Consider the following 23110-nt stretch of genomic DNA (forward strand, 5'->3'; position numbering starts at 1 on the left):
GTGCCCCGTATGCCGGGCCTGCGGGGCGAGGCATTCCCATGCGATGCGGCCTCATGCGCATTTTCCTCGTCATTAGGCTCGAGCGGCGGCCTTACTGCTTGGTAAGCCACTCTTCGCCATGCAGCATAAAAGCCTGACGTCAGGACGTCCTAGCATATACCCCATCTCTGCCTGCAACAGATACCTCTGAAACTTCCAACACAGCGAATATGGCCGACATCCCGAAGTTTAAACTTAACACCGGCGCAGAGATGCCCGCCGTCGGTATGTGCCCAGGGCAACGTTGAATTGGCTCGTTCTGATGACCCTACAGGACTGGGTGGATGGGGTGGTATCACGCAGGAAGAGCGCAAGAATGCATGGAAGTTCATGCTTACTGCTCTCAACGTACGTTCGCATATTTGAAATTTCACATATCTCCCAACCACAATTTCTCATACTGTTGCCTACAGTCCGGGTACCGCTTGATCGATACTGCCTGGGCATACGGTCAATTTCTTCACCCGCCACAATGAGCAGATTAGCTTACTTCAGTATAGGCACGGAGCAGGCCACAGCGGAGGCTATTAAGAAGTCAGGACTCCCACGCTCCGACGTCTGGATCACTACCAAGCTGCAGTGAGCACCGCATCGACGTTCTCGGCTGCATATATGTACTCACGCCGCCCTTCAGCAACCAGCACCACGGTCCGTTCGTTGAGGACTACTTCAAGGATAGTCTCAAAAACCTAGACACGGACTATGTCGATCTCGTGAGCAGGTTGCGTACACATCAGTGCCTTTTACATTCTGACGAACTCGCAGTGGCTGATGCACTGGCCTCAAGCTGCGAAGTTTGTCCGTATGTATCCTCTTTGTTGAAAGGGGAGCCGATGCAAGTGCTGGAATGCTAATGGATCGCGCAGCGGACGGCTCGGATGCTGTTGACGAGAACGGTGACCTCATCTGCTACGATACGCCGATCTTCAACGAAACCTGGGCCCGTATGGAGAAGATCTATGAGAGCGGAAAGGCCAAGGCTATCGGTGTGAGCAACTTCTCCGTCAAAAAGTATGCTTTTTCACGGCCTCCTCGAGTAATTCACTACTGACGTTCGTGCTAGCCTGAAGAAGCTGCTGGAGACCGCGAAGGTTGTGCCTGCCGTGAATCAGGTCGAGTATGTGCAACATTAGGTCGTATCGATGAGATCGATAGAACTAAACATCCTCGTACGTGACGCAGGATGCACCCGTACCTCGTACAGCAGGAGCTCAAGGATTTCTGCGACGAAAAGGGCATCGTTCTCACAGCATACGCCCCTACCGGTAAGACACCCTGAACCGTCTTGGTATTCAGCACTGATCGTATCAATAGGGTACAAGAACGTGCTGACTGACCCTACCATCACCGAGCTGGCAGAGAAATACAAGGTTGCTCCCGCTCAGATCGTCCTTAGCTGGCATGTAGCGCGCGGTGTCTCGGTCGTGCCGAAGAGCTCGAATGAGCAACATCAAAAGGAGAACATTAATGTATGTGCCGCTACTTTGAGTTTGCGTTGACTATCTAACAGTCAATATAGCTTCCGAAGCTGGACCCCCAGGACGTGAAGCGCATCACCGCGCTGGACCGCAACCAGCGGCTCTGCAACAAAGCCAATGCACGCGGGCAGGTTTGGGGCTGGACGTACGAGCAGCTCGGATGGTGAACGTTCTGGAAAACTGAAGCAAAGAGGCATCGTGCATGTACGAGTATTCCCAGGTGAAGCAGTCTTTTCTCATGGCGCTGTATTGCGAACGAGTGATGACTGGTGGCGAGGCGTTCGGCAAGGAACAAGCTTACTCGACGCGGGGCTCCGGTCCCCGCGAGGATCGCTCAATTCAAACACTCCATAGAGTCAGGACATGATATGCGCCAAGGCCGTCAGTCGGACGTTCTGCGTGTGGTTTGTCGCCGCGCTTCTTTGAATCTGACGCTATCGTGCCTGGGGAAGCATGACATGCCTCGGACACGCGTGAGCTATTTCTGCACCTCTGAGACGGAGATTTGCCGAAGATTTGGTTGCTGGTCGACTTCTTGGGCACAGACGTCAGGGCACGGTGTTGTCGGTTGCGCGACATACATGTTGTCCTGCTCGCACATACAGGTACTACATACGCTGTAACACGGTGGCTGGGTAGCACTGGCAGAGCGCTTACTACCGTCGGTACTGTGGCACAGGGTACTACTTCTCCTCCTCCTTCTCACTCCACCTCGAACCTCGAACCTTCCTGACATCTCTGCTCTACAGCGGATGATGCCATGAACTACCGAACGACCTCCGGGACCACCACCGTTGACAATACCAATACAGAAGGAGCACGACTTTCCGACGTATTTCCTTTCCCGCCTACGAGCCCGCCTCAACTTCGGGTGTGCACCCCCATCTGACCACGCCGCACTTCTGCAAGTATTCCCGTGCCGGCTCCGCTTGTATGCCTGCTCGCAGCGTCCCGCCGACATGATCGTCACGCCAGCGAGAATCCCCGGCCGAGGGCTGATGAGCGAAGCCAAGCCAGACGGGACAGAAGCACCTGCTCGGACCACGGGCTCGTGCCCTCAGCCTTGCGTGTAGGACGACGGCGACGGCGAAAGTATAAAACACGCGGGGGCTTGGCTTGGAGCACCTCAGTCCTTCGCTCGCTTGTGTGTCCCGACCATGAAGCTCGCGCTCCTCTCCGTCCTGGCTGCGGCCGCTATCGCCAATGCCCACTGTGAGTGTCGCCTCATCGACTTTTTCCGGCGATTTGCCTGTGAAAGTGGAGTGGCGCTGACGGTTCTTGCGGGGAACACCATCGTACAGTCACGATGCAGTACATCTGGGACAACGGCGTCGACGAAGGCCAGAATAACTTCCTCCGCGTCCCGCCGAACAACAACCCGGTCACGGACGTCACCTCGACGGACCTGACCTGCAACGTTAACGGCCTCTCTGGCGCTAACGTCCAGACTCTCTCCATCCCCGCCGGTGCTAACGTATGTTGCATCGTCTTGCGTATCTGTGATGTGGGCTGTGTCTGACAGTTTGCGGTAGATCACCTTCGAGTGGCACCAGCACGCCCAGCGCACTGGTGAGGACGCCATCTCTGGCGGTCACAAGGGTCCCGTCCAGGTCTACGTCGCCAAGGCACCCTCGACCGCGGCGTCGTTCGATGGCCAGGGTACCGTCTGGACGAAGATCTACTCGTCGGGTCTCCTGAACGCGCAGTCGCAGCAGTGGGCGACGGATGTCGTCAATGCGAACAACGGTTCGTTACTGTTGTTTGTGTTTGGGAGCTGTGCACTGATATGGTGCGTTGTAGGCAAGCACAGCGTTGTCATCCCCTCCTCGCTTCCCGCTGGCGAGTACCTGCTCCGTGCTGAGATCGTGGGTACCTAGTTGCAGTGCTCCATAACCTGCTCTAACTCATGTTTCATCCTCCAGATCGCTCTTCACGTCGCACAGAGTTACCCCGGAGCTCAATTCGTACGCATCGAGTCCTGAAATGTCGCAGGCACTCGCTTACCCTCTTTGTCTCTCCAGTACATTGGCTGTGCTCAGGTCAAGATCACCGGTGGAGGCAGCGCGAACCCGCCGAAGATTGCCCTCCCCGGCGCGTACAAGTCCACCGACCCCGGCATCACCGTCAACATCTACAACAACCTCCAGAGCTACACCGCGTATGTGTGCCCCTGGTTGTCTCTTAGTGTTATAACTCACTCGCCTTTGTCCCTGCAGTCCCGGTGGCGCTGTCTGGTCTGGGTGAAGAGCAAACCGTCTCTAGTACCACTTGTATCGTTGGGATTTGGAGCAATCAAAACTGTATTTCTTGCATCCATCTATTGCAGGAGGAAGTGCGTCGAAGTTGATAGAACCCTTCCCGGTGAGCCCCTACGTATGTATGCTTCGATCTGGGATTATCTCGGAGAATCCGGTCCGTGGACAGGATTCGAAGTCTCCTGAATTCACAGCAACTCCTCTCGCTACGGAGACGTCATCTATGAATACGCGTAAGAGATGCCTTGTGTGCGCCTCGGAGAGCATGGCTATTACGCACTGCGAGGTTCAATCTCACCTCACGAACTACAACGGTTGCCATAAGCGGACGCATGGCAGTGACGGACAATGCTGGACTAGCAAGCGCTCTTTCAGCCTCATGTTGGGCGTCCACGACAACTGACCCGTCCGACCTCGTTTTTCTCGGCAAGCTGACCGTGCTAATCCCCACAGATACAGATGAAGAGCCACGATCTCGAGCACGCGTGCCATGAGCTCATAGCCTCATCAGTCGCCAGTGCCTTATGCATAGATAACCTGCCAGTGAGCCTCAGGCGGCGGCACGCCTGCTGTTCCCCTCTGCCCAGCGGTAGACGTCCGGTATATATCATTGCCCAGTGTCGCAGCGCAGCGGACACCGACCCGGTTCTGCCACTATACCCCTCTGTGATACTCCCTCGTGCTCCGCTAGGGCACAACGCACGACACACGACACACGATGGCGCCCTCGACGTTGAACGGACATGGACACGGGAACGGCACCACTCCCAGTGTCTTTGCCACTTTGTCTCCCATCGGGCTTGGAGATATCCAGCAAATGGACATGTCTCTGTCGAGGCTCGACTGCCTCTTTCTCGCCAAGATCGCCGACCAGGCTGAGCGGTATCACGGTACGTTCTTCCAAGTTTCCAAGCGTTGGTGACCGCATAACAGACCGGAACGCCCGCTCGGATTTGACACTCCCTGTCTTCTTCCATGGAACGTGAAGATGTCATCGCACAGCTGAAGGACATTATCAACTACAACAACTCCCGACTCACGATCGACGAGCGCAACCTGCTCTCGATAGCGTACAAGAACTTGACCGCGAACCTACGGGCGAGTTGGCGGACGATCGACGCACTGCAGAAGAAGGAGGCGCTCTCGTCAACCCGGCAACAGGTGAAGCTCATGCGGGTGCAGAAGGACCAGATCGAGAAGGACTTGGACAAGCTCTGTAGGGACGTGGTCGATCTCCTGGAGAAGTACCTGATCCCCGCGGCTAGCGATGGAGAGGAGAAGGTCTTTTACTCCAAGATGTTAGTCATTTCCACTTGCAATTCGTAGTGGTGTAACTCATCTGTTGTGGCTTTCAGGCGGGGAGACTATTACCGATACCTAGCCGAGCTGACGCGGCTGAACTCACGAGAGGAACTAGGCAAGACATCGCTCGAAGCGTACAAGTTCGCATACCGACATGCGCTCGCAACCCTCCCCCCGACACATCCCACCCGCCTCGGCCTGGCCCTCAACTTCGCTGTATACTTCCACGACATCATGCGGAGCCCGGAGCGCGCATGCCACCTAGCAAAGCACGCGTTCGACGAGGCCGTCACGGCGGCATCCGCGGACAAGAATGCGACGCTCGCGAACCTGGAGGACTCGTTGATGATTCTGCAACTGATGCGGGACGACCTCATCCTGTGGCGGGGCGAGCTCTCGAAAGGTAGGGCGCAGGGTAATACTTGATCGCAGTCTTGACTGAACCCCTGACCCAGTCCGCTTCGCAGATCCAAATTGAGCTCCATCTGGGTTTCGGGTGTCTCATCGGCGTCGAGGAAACCCGGTTGGACGGGTCAGTGCACAAACTTTCTGGAGTGGTTGTATGTTTGCTTCGTGTTAGGATAGTCTTTTGTCTTGTTTTGTATGTGCTCTCCATGCTCTCTTGACCATCTTCGCATATCAATTCACTACTACGTGACCAGCGCATTGTTCGAGGCGAGCGAATAGCTCCTTTTTGACTGTTGTACAACATCTAGTTCCTAAGGATACATGACTTTACTGCTGGGCATCTGGTTGTGCGAAGGTAGCAGCTACAAGTAATGGGAACACGAGGGTAGCATCTGCATACACCTACACACAGGAGATGAGACCGCAAGTCAGCTGCGAAGTCAATGACACGCACCTTGACCGATTCCGATCCTGCTCGGATCTTTCCCCACGATACTGCTTCGTCAGGGCGCGCTCCGGAGTCGGAACCGTCAAACTCCTGGCCAGTGTTCTGTGGACACATGAGATTGGATTGTGCGGCAAGATGGATATTCACGTACAATGTATACTGAGTAGTCCGCACCATTGCGCTTGAGAGAAAGTGTGTCAGCGATGAAAGGAATACTGTGACACACAGCGACCTACGATGAGCATAGCGTTGGCTATCTGGTGCTTGCATACACCACCACCCAGGATGATCATACCGGCCTTCTTCGACTTCCGGGACAGCTCGTTAAGGTTGCGGATGTCTTGTACAATGTCAACGATCAAGCCAGGGTTCTTGAACGAGTGGAAATAAATCATGTCTCCCAGCGATCCGTCCGTCAGTGCGGGACAGAAGACGGGAATGTCGTTCTACGCAAACAATTCGCTCAGCGCGGGCTCCATGCAGACACGCAAGACGTCTTATTCACTTTGTACGCCCAGTAATATACAGATTCCTCGTTGTTGATCTCCTTCCCGAGCCTCCGGATGAAGGAACTTGGCGTCCACACTTGCCCGGTCTCCTTCTGCTCCGCAAGCATGGCGTCTAGGATGGGGGTAAGCCAGTCCTCGAACTTGCAGTAGTTGTCATTCGGGACGATGAGGTTGCCGATGCGATTCATGCCGCGCCTACGCAGGTCTGCGCCGTCCATATTGAAGTCTGCGAGGTAAGTCTTGCCGAGACACTTGATAAAGTCCTCCTCGATCCCTCCGGCAGTAGTCACAATGGCATTGACATGCTTGTGCTTGACGAGGTGGAGGATGACCTCGCGCAGCCCGGAGGAGATGAGGTTTGACGTGTAGCCTAGGAAGACGTTGCACTTGGTCTGCGCGCGAACCTCCGGGGAGAGATACTCTTCGGATTCGTCTTCCGCGACCGGCTCGTCCGACAGTCGCCATTTGCGCTATGTATAGTTCCAGATGTCGGTCCGAGAGATAGTGCGACATTCAAGCGCACCATTTTGTTTACGATATCAATCGCCTTCCCCAAGCTGTTGGCCTGGAATCCGATTCGCGTGTAGCTGGCCAGGAGTTTCTGTAGAGATATCTCTTCGTCGAAGTTTGGGCCCTCGACCGACACCGCGAAGTCCGGCACGGGATCCGAGGGTTTGAGCACTGCGGCAGATGCGCCGGTGGGGATTGGTGCTGACGACGAGGCCATATCGTGTGCACTAGGGAACAAGACAAGAGAGAGAAAAGGGGAAGTAAAGGGTAGCAAACAAGAGTAGAGTGAAGTCGAGGCACAAAAAGTGGTGATTGGATTGACGCGGTAAAAGTTGGATCTCGATCGCTGCGCCCATTGCCGGAATGAGCGACGCGTCTCGTGATGAGCAACACACCGCCCTCTTCCCGCTGCGACCGTGAACACTGAGCTCATCGAGCCCGACACGTACCCCGACGACGACCACCGACAACTCAGCGTCGGCCTCGCCATGGACGCCCCCGACCCTGCCCAGGCGGCGGAAGTCCCTCTCCCCCCTTCCCCTCCTCCTCACGACGAACCCATGCCAAGTATCATGGCGCAGCTTCCTCTAAGGGACCCGGTGGATGAGAACAGGGCTCGGTCGGCAGATGGTGAGCGTGGCAGATCACCCTCTCCTCCCCCGCACGACCAGCAGTACACTCCGGGACCCCCATCTCACGCGGACGCGGATCACACGTCTATCGCACAACCTCGTCCGTATGTGCCTAATGGTGTAGCTGCGCCACCCCCCGTACTCGCAGAGCAAGTTGTCGACGTCCCTGCAAAACCTTCCCTGGATCGCGCACAAGATACAGAAGATAGCGCACCTCCCCCGACACCTCCTGCTAAGCCGGTGCCTTCAAATCCTGCCTCTCCCGCTGCTCGCCGGCCGTCCGCACTTCCCAACATCCCTTCCCCTACCTCCCCTCGTTCACCTCGCGTCACATATGGCCAGTTCAGACAGTCAATCGATAGCAGACCATCGACACCCAACGGACGCGGTCCCTCACGACCGTCTGTCGACGCGCATAAACGCTCGCTTACACTCTCCAAGGGTCACACTGTCTCAGTCGTCCTCATTTCATCCGCACTGGAAACCATCGCTGCGTCAAAGGAGGCGAAGCGCTCGGCACCTCTGCGCGAGAGCGTCCAGCGCGCGCTGGAGATGGTCAAGGCGGGGCAGGGTGGAGACAAGCCAAGAGAGATCTTCGAGCCGCTGCGCTTGGCTTGTGAGACCCGTAACGAGAAGTTGATGATTGCGAGCTTGGACTGCATCTCCAAGCTCATTTCCTATTCTTTCTTTGCTGAGACGTCTTCATCTCCTCATGCGCCGACTTCGCCTCCACCTTCCCCTGGTCCCAACTCTCGGAACTCCATGTCCGGCTCGCAGTCGACATTACCGGCCCCTTCGCTCGTTGATCTTGTCGTTCATACCATTACCTCCTGCCACACTGAGAGCACTCCGGAAACCGTGTCACTCCAGATCGTTAAGGCCCTTCTCTCGCTCGTGCTCTCACCGACTATTTTGGTTCATCAATCTTCTCTGCTCAAGGCTGTTCGCACAGTATACAACGTATTCCTGCTGAGTGTTGACCCAGTCAACCAGATGGTCGCCCAGGGCGGTCTCACGCAGATGGTAAACCATGTCTTTGCGCGGTGCAAGATCACAGCTTCGAGTATACCACAGTCCGACTCGACTGCCACTCTCTCCGTCAATGGTGACAGTAGCAGGTCATCTGTTCGGGCTTCTGTTGTTTCATCTCCTCGCAACTCTGTGCCACTGCCTGCGCAAGCACCTTCCGTGGACGGCTCTGAAGAGGCCGGTACAACTCTTGTCGAGGAACCTTCCGAGGCATCCTCAAGCGCCGCCTCCGTTGCGCCCTCTGAAGCCGGCGTCGCGACGGAAGCGACAGAGGGCACGTCCGGTGAGCATGAAGAGGATGGGCAACCGAACGGGGGTCCCAATGGCACTCACCATCAAGAGTAAGTCTCAGTCACCGCACTACCCACGAGAGCCCTGAATGATGCATAAGCAGGGAACCGTCTGGGTTAGCTGCTAGCGAACCGACAAAAGAGCATGACGACGAGGACGAACCCGCCAATGGTGCCCCTCATCATCAGCTTTCCACGAACGACCTCTTCATCAAGGATGCGTTCTTGGTATTCAGGGCACTGTGCAAACTCACCATGAAGCCGCTGAACAGCGAGAGGTTAGTCCTTCGTCTGTACTTTACCCTTCAATCTGACCGTCTTCACAGTGAACGTGATCTGAAGTCCCATTCAATGCGGTCGAAGCTGTTGTCTCTTCACTTGGTGCTGATGATTTTGAACTCGCACATGCCTCTCTTCGTGTCGCCTTCAGCTATCATTTACTCCTCATCGTCTCACGAGGCAACGCCCTTCGTCCAGGCTGCCAACCAGTATCTCTGCCTGTGCCTAAGCAGGAACGCCGTCAGCCCTGTTCCTCAGGTTTTCGAGATCAGCGTCGAGATTTTCTGGCGGGTGATCTCCGGTTTGCGTACCAAGCTCAAGGTTGGAACTACGTCTGGTCATTAGTAAGACATTTGCTCACAACCCGCGCAGAAAGAGATCGAGGTGCTCCTGCACGAGATCTTCATCCCTATTTTGGAGATGAAGACATCAACCCTCAAGCAGAAGGCTATGATTGTCAGTATGCTGCAGCGCCTGTGCCAAGACCCGCAGGCTCTAGTCGAGATCTATTTGAACTACGACTGCGACAGCGAGGCGACCGACAACATCTACGAGCAGTAAGTCGTGCTGCAACTGCAGCTATCGCTTGTATGCTCATGAGTTGTGTAGCTTGATAAACATCGTCTCGAAGATTGTTACTGCACCGATCACACATGTTGCGCCCAAGGCCAACGATCCGGCCAGCCCAGCGCTCCAGCCCCAGACGAAACACCCTCATGGCAACCACCAGGTGCCGCCTTCGTTCAGTACGGCTGCGTTGTCGGTGCCTGGAAACGTCGACACGTCGACCATCGGCAATTCGGAAGCGCAGCTTCGGAGACAAGGCCTGGAGTGTCTCGTCGCTGTTCTCAAGTCCTTGGTCGCGTGGGGTACTGCAAGCACTTCGACGCCTGAGCCGCCCACAGACCCGACAACGCGTTCACAGGCAGAAGAGTCTCGGCGGGAGACGATGACCCCCGACTTCTCGACAGACAGGTTATCGCCAGGTGGCGCGGACACGAGGGGCCCGACTCCGGAGCTTGTCGACGACCCGACGAAGTTCGAGAGTGCCAAGCAGAAGAAGACCACGCTGCTCGAAGGCATCAAGAAGTTCAACTTCAAGCCGAAGAGGGTATGCTCTGTGTGGCATAGATTGAGATTCATTGCTCATGCGTACATCGCAGGGCATCCAATTCCTCATCGAGCATGGGTTCATCGCAAGCAACCAGCCCAAGGACATCGCCCGCTTCCTTCTCGAGACTGATGGACTCAACAAGGCGGCTATTGGCGAGTATCTTGGTGAAGGGTGAGTTCTTCGAACCGGCCTCACGAACAATCCTGACACTCGTTCTAGTGATGAGGAGAATATCGCTGTCATGCACGCCTTCGTCGACATGCTCGATCTCAGCAACACGCCCTTCGTCGATGCCCTTCGCGTATTTCTGCAGTCATTCCGTCTACCCGGAGAGGCCCAGAAAATCGATCGGTTCATGCTCAAGTTCGCTGAGCGGTATATGTCTGGGAACTTGAATACACCATTCGCGAACGCCGGTACGCCTCCCAAGCAGCGTGCTTTAGTATCATGTCGCTCAACTGCCTTCTTCAGACACTGCCTATGTTCTTGCGTATTCGATCATCCTGCTGAACACGGATGCGCACAATCCGCAGGTCAAGAACCGCATGACCAAGCAGGGCTTCATCGCGAACAACAGGGGTATCAACGACGGCCACGACCTGCCGGAGGATCTGTTGAACTCGATCTATGACGAGATCGTGAACAACGAGATTCGTATGAAAGACGAGGTCGATCAGCCCATTGTCGCAGCGCCCGGGCCTGGTCTCGCAGGTGTCCTTGCGAATGTCGGTAGAGACTTGCAGAAGGAGGCTTACATGGCCCAGTCGAACAACATGGCGAACAAGACTGAGGTATGTGGTGCTTCATACCTCGGTAAAGACCTTAGCGTTAAGCTTCCTTTTTCACCTCCCGCCAGGCCCTCTTCCGCACGCTCATGAGGTCACAACGGAGAGGAACGGGGTCGAGCGGGCAGTACTTCAGCGCGTCCCACTTCGTCCACGTCCGTCCCATGTTCGAGGTTGCGTGGATATCGTTCCTCGCCGGACTGTCCGGCCCTCTGCAGGACACCGATGACCTCGAGATCGTTGAGCTTTGCTTGGACGGGTTCAAGGCCGCGATCCACATCGTGTGCTTCTTCGACCTGGAGCTCGAGCGAAACGCGTTTGTCAGCACACTCGCCAAGTTCACGTTCCTGAACAACCTTGGGGAGATGAAGACAAAGAACATGGATGCGATCAAGACGCTGCTCGACGTCGCGGTCACAGAGGGCAACCATCTGAAGGCGTCCTGGAGAGAGGTGCTCACTTGCGTCAGCCAGTTGGAGCACATGCAGCTCATTAGTAGCGGCGTGGACGTCCCTGAGACTGGTAGGAAAGGGTGAGTTGGGTTTCCTTGCTCCCGACGATTATCATTTGACATGCCTTGCAACAGTCGCGCTCGCAAGCCTCCAACAGAGGAGCTCGCAAACGAGAGTCGGTCGACGCATATTACCGTCGCTGCAGATATGGTGTTCTCCCTCAGTCACTACCTCTCAGGAGTAAGCTACTCTGCTCCTCCCCTCACCGATTTCCCGTTACTCACAAAGGTCTGCAGACCGCCATCGTCGACTTCGTCCGTGCCCTGTGTGATGTCTCGTGGGAGGAGATCCAGTCGTCGGGCCTGTCGCAGCATCCTCGGCTGTTCAGCTTGCAGAAGCTGGTCGAGATCTCGTACTACAACATGAACCGTATTCGTCTGGAGTGGTCGAACATGTGGGAGATCCTAGGCGAGCACTTTAATCAGGTAAGTAGCATGTGCGCGCGAGGACCGGGTCGGTATCTCACCAGGCATACCAGGTCTGCTGCCACAAGAACCCTCACGTCGGTTTCTTCGCTCTTGATGCCCTCCGGCAACTGGCCATGCGGTTCTTGGAGAAGGAGGAGTTGCCCCACTTCAAGTTCCAGAAGGACTTCTTGCGTCCGTTCGAGTATACGATGATCCATAACTCGAACCCTGACATCCGAGATATGGTGTGTATCCTCAGCATGATTATCGGGACGTGATACTGAAGCCGGACATAGGTGCTGCAATGTTTGCAACAAATGATACAGGCTCGGGTTCACAACCTGCGGTCCGGTTGGCGCACCATGTTCGCGGTGTTCTCTGCTGCTTCCAAGGCTGCAACAGGTCAGATGGTCCTGCATACCGCAAGTAATAAACTCTAACTCCTTTTTCAGAACGCATCGCAAACTCTGCGTTCGAGATTGTCACGCGACTGAACAAAAATCACTTCCCATCAATTGTTCGGCATGGCGCGTTTGCGGACCTGACGGTCTGTATCACGGATTTCTGCAAGGTCAGCAAGTATCAGAAGATCAGCTTACTGGCTATCGCGATGCTGCGCGACATCATCCCCACGATGTTGGAGTGTCCGGAGTGCGGCTTCAAGGAGCCAAACCACTCGTCGATGGACGACCCGATGATCAAGTATTGGTTCCCGGTCCTGTTCGGCTTCTATGACGTGATAATGAACGGCGAGGACCTTGAAGTGCGACGACTGTACGTGCTTCCTTGCTTGCTCTCATCAGCAGTTGTTTCACACAGCATCACACAGTGCATTGGATTCCCTCTTCAGCACGCTGAAGACGTATGGTTCGACATACCCTGTGGACTTCTGGGACACTGTCTGCCAGGAGCTCCTATTCCCCATGTTCGCAGTGCTCAAGTCAAGTCAAGATTTGTCCCGCTTCAGCACGCAGGAGGACATGAGCGTGTGGCTGTCGACGACGATGATACAGGCCCTCCGGAACCTGATCGACCTATACACGTTCTACTTCGAGACTCTCGAGCGGTTCCTCGACGGCTTGCTGGACTTGCTTTGCGTGTGTATCTGCCAAGGTCAGTGAACTATCTAAATCTCGGAGGTCCTATGCTAACGTTCCTGCAGAGAACGATACCCTCGCCAGGATAGGAACGTCGTGCTTGCAGCAGCTGCTTGAGAGTAACGTCAAGAAGCTCAGTGCGGCACGGTGGGAGCGCGTGGCTACCACGTTCGTCAAGCTGTTCAGGACAACAACGCCACACCAGCTCTTCGATGAGAGCTTGCGGGTCGAAATCGATGGCAGCTCGACCGACATGCAGGATTCGGCTGGTAAGCTCCTCGTCCTAGGCGGAGCTAGCTGGTCTTAACTATTCATTTCAGACTCGAATGAACAGGCGATGGTCCCAGCGCCGCTATCACCGAACAGCGAGAACCCGAAGGCGGGCGCGAGGATATCGCTCAACGAACGACGACGCATCTTCCGTCAGATCATCGTCAAGTGTGTACTGCAGCTGCTGCTCATCGAGACGACGAACGACCTGCTGCGGAACGACGAGGTCTACAACACCATCCCGCCCGAGCACCTGCTCCGTTTGATGGGTGTACTAGACCATAGCTACCAGTTCGCGAGGATGTTCAACGAGGATAAAGAGCTCCGGACAGGACTTTGGAAAGTCGGTGAGTACTGCGTATACACCCAGTTATGATCGCCCGGCTAATCACTCATTGTCGTTGCAGGCTTCATGAAGCATCTGCCGAACTTGCTCAAGCAGGAGTCGAGCAGCGCGTCCACGCTAGTGCATGTGCTCCTCCGGATGTACTACGACCCTCGAGCAGAGCACCAGGCAGCTCGGCCGCAGGTGGCTGACCGTCTCATGCCGTAAGTTTCGACGCGCCGATTCTTGGAGGTGCATGCTGACAATTTGGGCGTGTAGACTGGGTCTCGGGGTGCTGCAGGACTTCAACAAGCTGCGCCTGGACACGCAAGCCAAAAACATCGCAGCTTGGACGCCGGTCGTCGCTGAGATTCTCCAAGGATTCGTCCGCTTCGACGACAAGGCCGTACGTCCTTTCATTCTCTTCGCTCCAAGTTCGGCCGACTCTAACGGTTGGTGTATGCGCAGTTCACAAGATACCTCCCTGCAATTTACCCTCTCGCCACGGACCTCCTGTCGAGAGAGATGGCGCCAGAGATCCGGGAAGGCCTCCGGGACTACTTTGTGCGCGTGGGTTATGTCCAGGGCATCGCGGAGCGTCCATGATCTCGTTCGTACAGTCACTCATATCTTATTACTCTCCACGGTTGTATAATGTTCATCTTCGGGTAGTATCTTTAATGCACACTTTCGAACCTTTCTCTGGTCCCTTAGTATCCGAGCCTGGTTTTAGTGTCGCATCTGAGGCTGCTGACGGGAAGAAAGTTGGGTGACGACACAATTAGAACATTATATACACATCGCAACTCTAGGCACCGCGTCGGAAACAAGAGCTGGGGCTACATGGTGATACAGGTATGCGCATACACGAGTCGACAAGGATTGGGGGTAAGAGTGAGGAGATAACGAGGCAGCCAGGGTGAAAGAAGGATCCGGAGAAATGTTGGGTGACATCCATACTGCCATGTTCTGCAGAGCCCTGCAGTTCGTTCCGGAGAAAAAAGGAAACAAGAGGGGAGGGCACTAGTGAGAGAGATACGGAAGAGAGGCGGCATTGGATGGTATCGTAGGCAGGACTATGGGAAGGAGAGGGGAGAAGGGAGGAGAGGTTGACCAGTCACAGCAGCGTGCTAGCAGTAAGAACCACACAAACGTATAGAGGAGTGTCCTACAGTCGATGCCCAGAGATTGGTTCAATGTCCATGCGTATCCACATCACGACCAGGAGCCATGCCTGCGCCGTCCGGGCCACCACCTCCAGAAGTGCGTCCCGTGAAGAACGTCTCGGCGGCAGCGAACGTACTCCTCAGCGTCCGCTTCACGCTCCGGCCCCTCACGTCCCCATCCAGAAGGGGCGAGGTCCCAGCCAGCGCAGAGTGCACCGACTCCTGCAGCTCGCGTGTCGTCGGCGACGGCGGGGACGCCTCGCGGATGATCCCGAACCCGATGGAGCCGTGCGGCTGCTCGTGCCCACGCAAGTACGAGTTCGACGTGTCGTGCAGGATCGGCCCGCGATCGTGCACATACTCGACGCGAGGGGGTTCGTGGTCGTGCATACGGAACGGGCGGGGCGGCGCGCTGAACACCTCCGACGCAGCCATGCCGATGCTCGACTGCGGGGGGAGCGCGAGGGCGTGTCGTGTCGGGCTGGAGGAGGCGCTTGGATATGAGGACTCGACGACGGGCTCGCGCCGCCCGTGGTTTTGCACCAGGATTGTGCTGGGACCGGGCCCTGCGCCGCGTCCGTGTCCGATCTCGGCGTAGATAAGGTCGGGCGTCATGACGCCGTTCCTGGCAGATCCTGGGTCCGCGTAGGTACGGAAGAAGGTCGTGCCTGTAGAGTGGTTTGTGCCTGCGCTACGGTTCGACGCGGCCTCACTTGGTGTCGGAGATGTCGACTGCTCTACGATGGGTTGCTGACCAAAACCACGCCTTCGAGATGAGGCGACGTTCAGCCAAGGGGGAGAATTGGCCGGTTGAGCACGGGGCTGCGCACGCGGAGTGGGTTGCCGCCTTGGTTCGCGCGTCATCATGAGCTCCCTGCTAATCGGGTACCCTGAGCGGTGGGCAAGGTCATCGGGAGGTATGGGCGCACGCTGGGGGATTCGCGGTGTTGCATGCGTGTCGACGGGATCTTGTTGCGTAACGAATACTTCTGATGCAGTGTCGTCTTCGTCTTCGTCCTCGTCAATGACTTCAACGTCAGGTCCTCTGTGCGTCTGCACGTGGTCTTCCTCCTCGTAATCGTCCTCGTAGTCTGTGTCGTTCGATGTGGCCAGCTCGTTCGTGATGGACGCGAAGAGTTCGGCCAGGAACTCCCGAAGCTCTGCTACGCCCTTGCCGGAGTAGACGCAGAACGCAGCTCGCTGCGTCGTGTTGAAATCCTGATATGCGAGTAGTGCAATTAGTACGTGCCCTCGACATTGATAGTTGATCCCTTACCGCAGGCGGTGCCCGACAGAACTGCTGCAACTCTGCGCGGCGGAATGCTGGTATACCGGTAAGGCTCAGGTGAGTAAGTTTCGGCAGCTTTTGGAGCAGGAAGTGGATGGCCATGACCGATATCTGGTCGCAGTACGATAAATGAATGCGTTCTAGCGTGGAATGCCTTTCGCCAAGCGCCTGGATAGCCTGATCCGTGAGGTTGTTAACGCGTACGAGACCAATACGCCGCAGTTTCTGAAGGCTTGACAACTCGAAGACAGACATGTCGGTAAGCTGTATGCAGTCTTGCAAGATCATGAGTACATGTTCTCCGCCATGCGAATAGAAGCAAGGACACTCACTGGCAAGGTCGATATACCGCAGTCGTGTGCAGGACCTCACGAGACTGTTGATAGAGCGATCGGTGATGCTCTGTGCGTGACCGAGATGTAGATAGTGCAGCCCTTTGCCCAACTTGCAGATGCTCTCGACCGCGGTGTCCGTGAGCTGGGAGCACTTTGATAGCACGAGGTTACGGATCTTGGGTGCTACGGAAACGATGCCCTCAATCGCGTCATCCGTGATATGTGAGCATGCTGTTAAGTCGAGCATGCGGAGCTGCTCGAAGGGTTGAGACACGCGTAGTGGGGGGAGTTCGTTTTGAAGGAGTGCAGTGGGGAATGGGTTGGCAAATGGGTTCACGAATGGGTTCGCACCAGGGGGAATAATGTCGCGTTTGGGAGAAGCCGGAAAGGCGGCATCGGTCAGCTCGACGCAATGCGACAGACGCATCTCGCGCATCTGCATCGAATATGTCCATAGGTCGCGAACCGAGATATCCGTGATGTTCTTGCAGCTGTGGAGATCGATCTCGAGAAGAAGCGGACACGACCGTGCCAACGCCGAGACCGATTCGTCCGTGACGTGTTCAACACCGCTGAGCTTGACGCGCCGTAGGAGGGGGCAATTTGCAGCAAGGGCAAGGACGGACTCATCTGTGAGCTTCTTGCAACCGGTTAGGTTGATGCCCTGCAGGCGCTTGGCGGATGCAGCAAGGGCAACGATGGATTTGTCCGTCACCTCGGAGACGTTGGTTAGGTCCAGGGCAACCAAGCTAGGGCAATTGGGGAGGACGCGAGAGAGGCCTTCGTCCGACAGGGCCGAGCAGTTGATCAGGGTGAGGCGCTCCAGCCTGATACACTGCGCCAGACGCGAGAAGAGGGAGTCGGATAGGTCGCTTCCAACACAGAGGAAGTTGAGGCGACGAATGAAGTGCGCATACAGGAAGGTCTGGTCGTCCCTTGACAATACGCGCATCATCTTGACGAGGGTGGTAAATTTAGCGAAGCTGGGTCGATACCAGAGCAGCTCGACCGAGCATTCGCACCACGCCCGGGAGACGAGGAGTGCATGGAAGACATCACGGCCGTGGAGGTGTTTGAGGATGTGGATGAGGATTTCTGGGGGCAGACGAGAGGCTTGGGAGTGGATGGGAGCCGAACCTCGGCGCGAGGACCACTGGGCGGGTGTTATGGTGGCGGCCGAGTCGGAGTCATTGTCGCGGAAGAAGCGTGCGGAGGTTGCACTCGTGCCGTAGTCGTCGTCGTCGTCGGAGAGGGAGGTGTTGGACTGTGCCGGGGAATGGCTCGAGTACATCGTGGTGGACGGCAAGGACAGGCTCGAGCTCGTTGGGATGATGGACGCACGCGGTGTTGGCCTTGTACTGGGCTTACGTCAGCGGACAGACATAGCGATATCCGACTGCGGGAAGCGCTGGAGGAGAATGCTCGTCCGCGCCGATGCTAACTCTAAGTGAGGAGGCTGGATTAGGAGAACGTGTCCCTCCTCCTGCGGCCATAGTCATCACCGTGCCTTCTTCTCCTGATGAGCCTCACAAAGTATGTCACCAAGTTCTCCGGACACCGCCCTTAAAGGCCCTCGAGTTATGCGCGCCATCAGATATGACAACACCCCGTGCTCCATTCGACCGCGATTCCCTCAGCCCTCAGCCCACCAGCCAGGACACGGCCATGTCTCCTTATCAAGAACGTCTCGCAGCTGCGCATCTGCCGCCCCCAGGTCCTGAATACTTCAACGCTCGGCGAGCTTTGTGGCTGGTACCAGGTCCAAATCATTCAATCCCGACCGAAACAAATTCTTCGCGTCGGAGACTTGAGGCGCTCCTTGCAACGCGCGACGCGCTCGAAGACGAGGTCGTTTGGCAGACAGGCGTCGACAGGGTCTGGCGTGGGTTGCTCAATGGCGCGAGATTGAAGCATCGACTACCTCTGGCCCTCATCGTACGTCCGACATGTTCGATGCTTCGCCATAGTACATGCTCACCTCTCCCCCCCGTAGCTCAAGATCCTCCAAGCCGGATGGATTCGCGAGGGCACATGGCCAAAGGGTGCGATTGTGCCCGATTCCGATGACGATGCTTCCGACGCACCCCTCCAGGGGACGACGGAGTCTCCCTTGTCGCCGATGTCGACGACAACGCCCTACAATTCTACCCCGGGCCCTCTCGAAGACGAAAGCATGCTGAAGGCTGCATCTTCGAGCAATCGCGATGACGTTCATTGAAGGTTGTTCATTCGTTTTGACGGCGCGATCGACTCACCAACTCGTTGTGTTCATTCGGTGCGGAAACAGTGTATCCGGTATACACATTTAATACAACAGATGCGTTCGACAGCGAGGTGGGATACGGTGGGATGTGATGGGGCGTGACGATGGCCGAAAAGTATATTGGCACGCACGCGATCATGCTTCTCAGGACTGAATGCGAGTAGATGGAGGTCGTGGGGGGTCACAATCATGTTCTGGACGGGGGTGATACCTACGAAATGTACTTCTTTAGGAGGCATGCAAATACGTTAGTGTAACATACACGCACCAGGATCACCCCGTCTCCTCTGACAAACAGCATCTCCATCTTGCGTTTAGCAACCTTGAATAGCTCTGTGTAAGGACGAGCAGAGGCCATGAAGGACAAGAGCTCACGTTGACGGTGGCATGACCTTCCGGGGCACCTTCCACTTGGTCTACGATCATGATGGTCTCCTCCACGTCACTGAGAATCAGATTCATGTGTCCGTCGTATGCCTGGCGAAGATTCTTTAGTACACGAGTAGTGGCTGTCTGCCTACGAGACCGACATGTAGTACACCCGTTAGTTCTCGATCACCCCTCAGTTTCACGAAGACCCGCTCGCTCAAAGACAGTCGGATAAGATCGAATGGCTCTTGAATGCCACTAGAGGAGGCGTCCATGGCGACGCAGGGGTGAGAAGGGACAGAGACTAGGGAAACCGGAGTCGCTGCCTTCGACGCGAACGCGTCTGTGGGCTACGGTGAGAGCACGTGATCTTATTCGAGCTCCGATGTAAACGCGCTGCCTCAGCGGCACAGAAAGCGCTCGTACCTTCCTCTGCTACCACCAACTCCCCCCAAGGTGTCACCATGCCAGTACGTATCATGCTATCCCTGTCGGTGGATTGTATGCTGATGTCTTGCGCAGAAACACTACTGCGACTACTGCGATGTGTTCTTGACCCACGATTCGGCCTCTGGTAAGTTCCAAAACCCGGTGCTTCATAGTTCGCAACTGACATGCATTCGCAGTTCGCAAAGCCCACAACAGCGGTCGTAACCATCTCGCGAACGTCAGAGACTACTATGCGTGTACGTTTCGCATTTATATCGAACGTATGGATGATGTATGCTGACTTATGTCCTAGCACTCGGTCACGACAAGGCGCAGAGCATCATTGACCAAATCACAGCTGCATACGAGAGCGGTAATCCCCCTCCTGGTGGGTTTGGCTATGGTCCCCAACATCTAGCTCCCCCCAGTCAATCTCCGTTCGGTGGCCCACCCATGGGCTACGGCGCGCCGCCGTTCGGTGGTCCTCCTCCCTTTGGTGGTACGTCTCTTCAGTTCTTTTGTGCCTCCTCCTTTCTAACGGCGTCTAGGCCGTCCCCCGATGCCCCCAGGCGGCATGCCTCCGCCCGGCATGATGGGGCCCCCAGGTGCGCCCCCTTTCCCTCCGAACATGCCTCCTCCTGGGATGGGTCCTCCAGGGATGGGGCAGAGCGGGTTCCCGCCACCAGGTGAGTCATTGCTTCCATCTCTTTCTCTCAGTCTCAACATGACTAAATGGCGTTGTGCAGGCATGCCCCCATTCCCTCCCAACGCTAACGGCTCTGGACCTCCCGGTGCTCGTCCCCCCTTCCCTCCGGGTGTTCCTAACGGTGGTCCTGGGGGGCCGCCAGGTAACTTCAACGGACCTCCGAACGGCGGCCCTCCGAGTGGGTTCAACCCATCCCAGGGCGGCCCTCCGCCATCGAACGGTGAGCCTTCTGGTCCTCAGGGACCTGGTGGTATGCACCCCGACCGGATGCGCATGATGGGCGGAAGGTAAAACGTGAGCGTGTACAACGCTCGTTATGGTCTGCCCTTTCGTGTACTTGTCTCTTCTGTCTGCTCTGTCATTTCCCATATCATGTTTTCTACTGTCGGTGAATGCGATATCCTTGTACTGTAAGACTAGGCGGTGTGTTTCGGACCGACTCGAGCGATTTTGTGAGCGACGGACTTCTGGCGGGCGCTACACGATCGATGTGTGAGGTCAGCGCAAGTGTGACTTGTAAACTGTCGACCATGAGCAAAATCGTGTATCCATCTTCCACCCAACTAGAGGTCTCTGACTCACCTTCATCGATATCTGGCCACTTTCCGCCGCTCTAGGGGACTTGTGCATGAACGCCTTGAAGATATTGAAGAGATTCCTCCCTAGAACCGCACGCCGACGACTTCCCGCTCCGCCCATCCCGAATCCACCTCCTTCCATGGCTTTTACGACCGAGGTGCTGGAGTGCAACCCTGACTCAATCTCCTTCCCGACCGACCAGCCGGAAATCACATCATCCGAGACGCAGGAGGCCTTGCACCGCGCATCCGAGGAACTCCGCGCCCAGAGAACAGTCGCATTCCCCACGGAGACCGTCTACGGGCTCGGCGCACTCGCTCTCGAGCCCGCAGCCGCAGCGAAGATATTCTCGACAAAAGGCCGCCCCCCAGACAACCCCCTCATCGTGCACGTCTCGTCCCGCGAGATGCTGCAGAGGGTCCTCCCGCCAGGGTACGCCCTCTCCCGCACGTACGAGACCCTCTTGAAGCACTTCTGGCCCGGGCCCCTCACCCTTCTCTTCCCCTCCGACCCGTCCATCGTTCCGCCCATCATCACCGCGAACCAACCTGCCGTTGCAGTCCGGATGCCTTCCCATCCCGTCGCACGGGCGCTTATTGCGCTCACGGATGCACCTATAGCCGCTCCGAGTGCGAACTCGTCTGGAAAGCCGAGTCCGACACGCGCGGAGCATGTATATGATGACTTGCAAGGCAAGCTTGGGGTCATTCTTGACGGCGGACCTTGTGGGGTGGGCTTGGAGAGCACTGTCGTGGATGGCCTGCAAGAGGACGGGAACTTGCGCGTCTTGCGTCCTGGGGGAGTGACTGTCGAGGATCTCGAGCGCGTCATACGGGAGGACCTCTCTGATGTTGTGCCTCTGCCGAAGGTCCTCGTTCACCGACGGGACTATCGCGACGAGGCCATGGAGCAGGCACCGACCACCCCAGGGATGAAGTACCGTCACTATTCGCCGAGCGTACCTGTGACGCTCCTGTGCACGCAGTCGCAGCCTCCTTCGGGTGCCGCACGGACATCGTTGACAGCGTTTCTGGACACTCTGCAGTCGGACGCCCGCTCGCTGGGCAAGCCGCTTCACGTCGGGGTGCTCGCTCCTTCAGATTCGCCTCTACTAGAAAAGTTGCGTGCTGCGCCCCTCCCGGACGTGCGGTGGACTGAGTTCCCGCTCGGTCCCCTGGAGGAGCCCGCCGTTTCTGCGCATCGACTGTTCGATGGATTGCTCTCGCTGGACAAGGCGAAGGTCGATCTCATCCTCATAGAAGAGATAAAGGAGGAGCGAGAAGGACTCGCGGTCATGAACCGCGTTCGGAAGGCCGCTGGGGACTCTGTTTGGATAGACATATAGTATGTGCGGTATGGTACACCTAATAATCTTACGGCGTTGATCATCCTCGATATCCAGGTCCAGGACGACTCGTGCATGCCGCATAGACGGTGGCTGTGTCCTGCGAGCCCGACCCGACCTCCCCTCTCTTCCGCCCTTTCACCCGCTTCGTGCACCGAGAAAGCGGGTGAAAGGGGCGGGAGGGCGGGTGAATGCGACAAAGAGATAGACAAGAAGATGGAACGTCTGGAAGAAAAACCTACATCACTCTTTGGGACACGCAGCAGGGGGGCACGTTGTGTCTTTGCGCCGGCATCACCTCATTGTGGCCTCGAGGCCAGACATGTGTAGTGGCACATCGCGTATGCGATGTAGTCCACCGCTGCATTGTGAGCGTTAACAGCCGATGCTCGACGCTGTGGCCGTTGCGAGGATGTATTTACTAGGATGGCGAGGGTCTACAACGTCCGTATTGCAACTTGTACCTCCACATCTCCTACTGTAGGCGCTGGACGAGTTTCCGCTCGGTACAGCGGTCCCGCAAGCATCTCTTCTTCCTCCCGGACACCCTAAACAATCCCCTTCTCCCCTCACGGATATCCCCTTCGCTAATTCCAGAAAGAAAATCAAAGTTGCGCACCCGACACTGTGATCCCGTAAGCCATACATGGGAATGGGACGCACTGTGCCAGGAGCTGTGGTGAGTGCTTGCATTGTCTAAGGTACACTACTCGAAGCTGATCTGGAGCTCTCAGAGACTCTCTGGGGGGCGTGGGGGGAAACGTGTCCGCGCGGAGTGCAAAGTCTTGAAAGAACTGGAGCGATCACGTGACCGGCCTCTCCCTTTCATCCTGTGGTCCCCTTCCCCGTGAAAGGGTTGTGACCTACCCGGAGGGGTAGAGAGCAGCATGGTGATTGTACCACGATGTGTTTGCGCCTCCCGACATTCCTTCACCTGGCTC

At 56.5% G+C, this 23110-nt stretch overlaps 11 protein-coding genes across 11 annotated transcripts; 7 read left to right on the forward strand and 4 right to left on the reverse strand.

Moving 5' to 3' along the window:
* Positions 1–209: 209 nt before the first annotated feature.
* Positions 210–1684, forward strand: L226DRAFT_452462 (Aldo/keto reductase; the record flags this gene model as incomplete). The annotated part of the gene is made up of 11 exons (XM_067675063.1): positions 210–264; positions 314–387; positions 453–489; positions 540–618; positions 674–752; positions 805–841; positions 906–1050; positions 1103–1156; positions 1222–1304; positions 1354–1508; positions 1559–1684. 11 exons carry the CDS (start codon positions 210–212, stop codon positions 1682–1684), a joined length of 924 nt encoding a protein of 307 aa, XP_067541853.1.
* A 156-nt stretch (positions 1685–1840) lies between these two features.
* L226DRAFT_133806 (uncharacterized protein) lies at positions 1841–2576 on the reverse strand. The gene has a single exon (XM_067672282.1). The coding sequence runs from the start codon at positions 2476–2478 to the stop codon at positions 1996–1998; it is 483 nt and encodes a 160-aa protein (XP_067541854.1). The 5' UTR covers positions 2479–2576; the 3' UTR covers positions 1841–1995.
* Positions 2369–3832, forward strand: L226DRAFT_133868 (uncharacterized protein). The gene is made up of 7 exons (XM_067672283.1): positions 2369–2729; positions 2819–2991; positions 3050–3263; positions 3318–3382; positions 3440–3481; positions 3539–3675; positions 3734–3832. The coding sequence occupies exons 1-7, from the start codon at positions 2675–2677 to the stop codon at positions 3759–3761; spliced, it is 714 nt and encodes a 237-aa protein (XP_067541855.1). The 5' UTR covers positions 2369–2674; the 3' UTR covers positions 3762–3832.
* A 355-nt stretch (positions 3833–4187) lies between these two features.
* L226DRAFT_477741 (14-3-3 protein) lies at positions 4188–5463 on the forward strand (the record flags this gene model as incomplete). The annotated part of the gene is made up of 3 exons (XM_067676766.1): positions 4188–4662; positions 4761–5070; positions 5128–5463. Coding segments are annotated over exons 1-3 (816 nt in total), but the record flags the coding sequence as incomplete, so codon positions are not given.
* Positions 5464–5695: 232 nt separating this feature from the next.
* L226DRAFT_477744 (Deoxyhypusine synthase) lies at positions 5696–7243 on the reverse strand. The gene is made up of 6 exons (XM_067676767.1): positions 6963–7243; positions 6436–6909; positions 6167–6376; positions 6082–6111; positions 5937–6032; positions 5696–5884 (listed from the first exon to the last, which is right to left on the reverse strand). The coding sequence occupies exons 1-6, from the start codon at positions 7164–7166 to the stop codon at positions 5810–5812; spliced, it is 1089 nt and encodes a 362-aa protein (XP_067541857.1). The 5' UTR covers positions 7167–7243; the 3' UTR covers positions 5696–5809.
* Positions 7244–7509: 266 nt separating this feature from the next.
* On the forward strand, positions 7510–14295 carry L226DRAFT_452320 (uncharacterized protein; the record flags this gene model as incomplete). Its single annotated transcript, XM_067675054.1, has 20 exons — positions 7510–8951; positions 9002–9178; positions 9227–9500; positions 9552–9736; positions 9789–10290; positions 10343–10464; positions 10513–10709; positions 10765–11084; positions 11150–11610; positions 11665–11770; positions 11827–12015; positions 12069–12242; positions 12294–12399; positions 12450–12771; positions 12827–13110; positions 13160–13363; positions 13415–13711; positions 13772–13913; positions 13969–14095; positions 14158–14295. 20 exons carry the CDS (start codon positions 7510–7512, stop codon positions 14293–14295), a joined length of 5769 nt encoding a protein of 1922 aa, XP_067541858.1.
* A 145-nt stretch (positions 14296–14440) lies between these two features.
* Positions 14441–17785, reverse strand: L226DRAFT_499478 (RNI-like protein). The gene is made up of 3 exons (XM_067677724.1): positions 16476–17785; positions 16132–16418; positions 14441–16073 (listed from the first exon to the last, which is right to left on the reverse strand). The coding sequence occupies exons 1-3, from the start codon at positions 17767–17769 to the stop codon at positions 14883–14885; spliced, it is 2772 nt and encodes a 923-aa protein (XP_067541859.1). The 5' UTR covers positions 17770–17785; the 3' UTR covers positions 14441–14882.
* A 113-nt stretch (positions 17786–17898) lies between these two features.
* L226DRAFT_529695 (uncharacterized protein) lies at positions 17899–18889 on the forward strand. Its single transcript, XM_067679669.1, has 3 exons — positions 17899–18413; positions 18472–18698; positions 18766–18889. Exons 1-2 carry the CDS (start codon positions 18075–18077, stop codon positions 18694–18696), a joined length of 564 nt encoding a protein of 187 aa, XP_067541860.1. The 5' UTR covers positions 17899–18074; the 3' UTR covers positions 18697–18698; positions 18766–18889.
* On the reverse strand, positions 18718–19418 carry L226DRAFT_499479 (like-Sm ribonucleoprotein). The gene is made up of 4 exons (XM_067677725.1): positions 19272–19418; positions 19117–19218; positions 19010–19063; positions 18718–18952 (listed from the first exon to the last, which is right to left on the reverse strand). Exons 1-4 carry the CDS (start codon positions 19383–19385, stop codon positions 18929–18931), a joined length of 294 nt encoding a protein of 97 aa, XP_067541861.1. The 5' UTR covers positions 19386–19418; the 3' UTR covers positions 18718–18928.
* A 120-nt stretch (positions 19419–19538) lies between these two features.
* L226DRAFT_608549 (zf-U1-domain-containing protein) lies at positions 19539–20536 on the forward strand (the record flags this gene model as incomplete). The annotated part of the gene is made up of 6 exons (XM_067685942.1): positions 19539–19580; positions 19633–19684; positions 19737–19796; positions 19853–20038; positions 20088–20225; positions 20286–20536. Exons 1-6 carry the CDS (start codon positions 19575–19577, stop codon positions 20534–20536), a joined length of 693 nt encoding a protein of 230 aa, XP_067541862.1. The 5' UTR covers positions 19539–19574.
* Positions 20537–20776: 240 nt separating this feature from the next.
* Positions 20777–22306, forward strand: L226DRAFT_529698 (translation factor). Its single transcript, XM_067679670.1, has one exon. The coding sequence runs from the start codon at positions 20964–20966 to the stop codon at positions 22167–22169; it is 1206 nt and encodes a 401-aa protein (XP_067541863.1). The 5' UTR covers positions 20777–20963; the 3' UTR covers positions 22170–22306.
* Positions 22307–23110: the final 804 nt, after the last annotated feature.

Source organism: Lentinus tigrinus (assembly GCF_003813185.1).
Source record: "Lentinus tigrinus ALCF2SS1-7 unplaced genomic scaffold L226scaffold_2, whole genome shotgun sequence".
NCBI classification, from domain to species: domain Eukaryota; kingdom Fungi; phylum Basidiomycota; class Agaricomycetes; order Polyporales; family Polyporaceae; genus Lentinus; species Lentinus tigrinus.

What these genes read in the sequence shown, in the direction of transcription:
- L226DRAFT_499479 (XM_067677725.1), bottom strand. Translation starts at nt 19,385, where the DNA reads ATGGACGCCTCCTCTAGTGGCATTCAAGAGCCATTCGATCTTATCCGA. An exon ending in AACTAACGGGTGTACTACAT is followed by an intron (nt 19,219 to 19,271) that starts GTCGGTCTCGTA and finishes AATCTTCGCCAG; the next exon opens with GCATACGACGGACACATGAA. An exon ending in AAGGTCATGCCACCGTCAAC is followed by an intron (nt 19,064 to 19,116) that starts GTGAGCTCTTGT and finishes GAGCTATTCAAG; the next exon opens with GTTGCTAAACGCAAGATGGA.
- L226DRAFT_133806 (XM_067672282.1), bottom strand. Translation starts at nt 2,478, where the DNA reads ATGTCGGCGGGACGCTGCGAGCAGGCATACAAGCGGAGCCGGCACGGG.
- L226DRAFT_499478 (XM_067677724.1), bottom strand. Translation starts at nt 17,769, where the DNA reads ATGTACTCGAGCCATTCCCCGGCACAGTCCAACACCTCCCTCTCCGAC. An exon ending in GCGGTATATCGACCTTGCCA is followed by an intron (nt 16,419 to 16,475) that starts GTGAGTGTCCTT and finishes TGATCTTGCAAG; the next exon opens with ACTGCATACAGCTTACCGAC. An exon ending in TCTGTCGGGCACCGCCTGCG is followed by an intron (nt 16,074 to 16,131) that starts GTAAGGGATCAA and finishes CTCGCATATCAG; the next exon opens with GATTTCAACACGACGCAGCG.
- L226DRAFT_133868 (XM_067672283.1), top strand. Translation starts at nt 2,675, where the DNA reads ATGAAGCTCGCGCTCCTCTCCGTCCTGGCTGCGGCCGCTATCGCCAAT. An exon ending in CCATCCCCGCCGGTGCTAAC is followed by an intron (nt 2,992 to 3,049) that starts GTATGTTGCATC and finishes AGTTTGCGGTAG; the next exon opens with ATCACCTTCGAGTGGCACCA. An exon ending in GTTACCCCGGAGCTCAATTC is followed by an intron (nt 3,482 to 3,538) that starts GTACGCATCGAG and finishes TTGTCTCTCCAG; the next exon opens with TACATTGGCTGTGCTCAGGT.
- L226DRAFT_529695 (XM_067679669.1), top strand. Translation starts at nt 18,075, where the DNA reads ATGACAACACCCCGTGCTCCATTCGACCGCGATTCCCTCAGCCCTCAG. An exon ending in GACTACCTCTGGCCCTCATC is followed by an intron (nt 18,414 to 18,471) that starts GTACGTCCGACA and finishes TCCCCCCCGTAG; the next exon opens with CTCAAGATCCTCCAAGCCGG.
- L226DRAFT_529698 (XM_067679670.1), top strand. Translation starts at nt 20,964, where the DNA reads ATGGCTTTTACGACCGAGGTGCTGGAGTGCAACCCTGACTCAATCTCC.
- L226DRAFT_477744 (XM_067676767.1), bottom strand. Translation starts at nt 7,166, where the DNA reads ATGGCCTCGTCGTCAGCACCAATCCCCACCGGCGCATCTGCCGCAGTG. An exon ending in TATATTACTGGGCGTACAAA is followed by an intron (nt 6,377 to 6,435) that starts GTGAATAAGACG and finishes TTGTTTGCGTAG; the next exon opens with AACGACATTCCCGTCTTCTG. An exon ending in CGGACTACTCAGTATACATT is followed by an intron (nt 6,033 to 6,081) that starts GTACGTGAATAT and finishes ATGTGTCCACAG; the next exon opens with AACACTGGCCAGGAGTTTGA.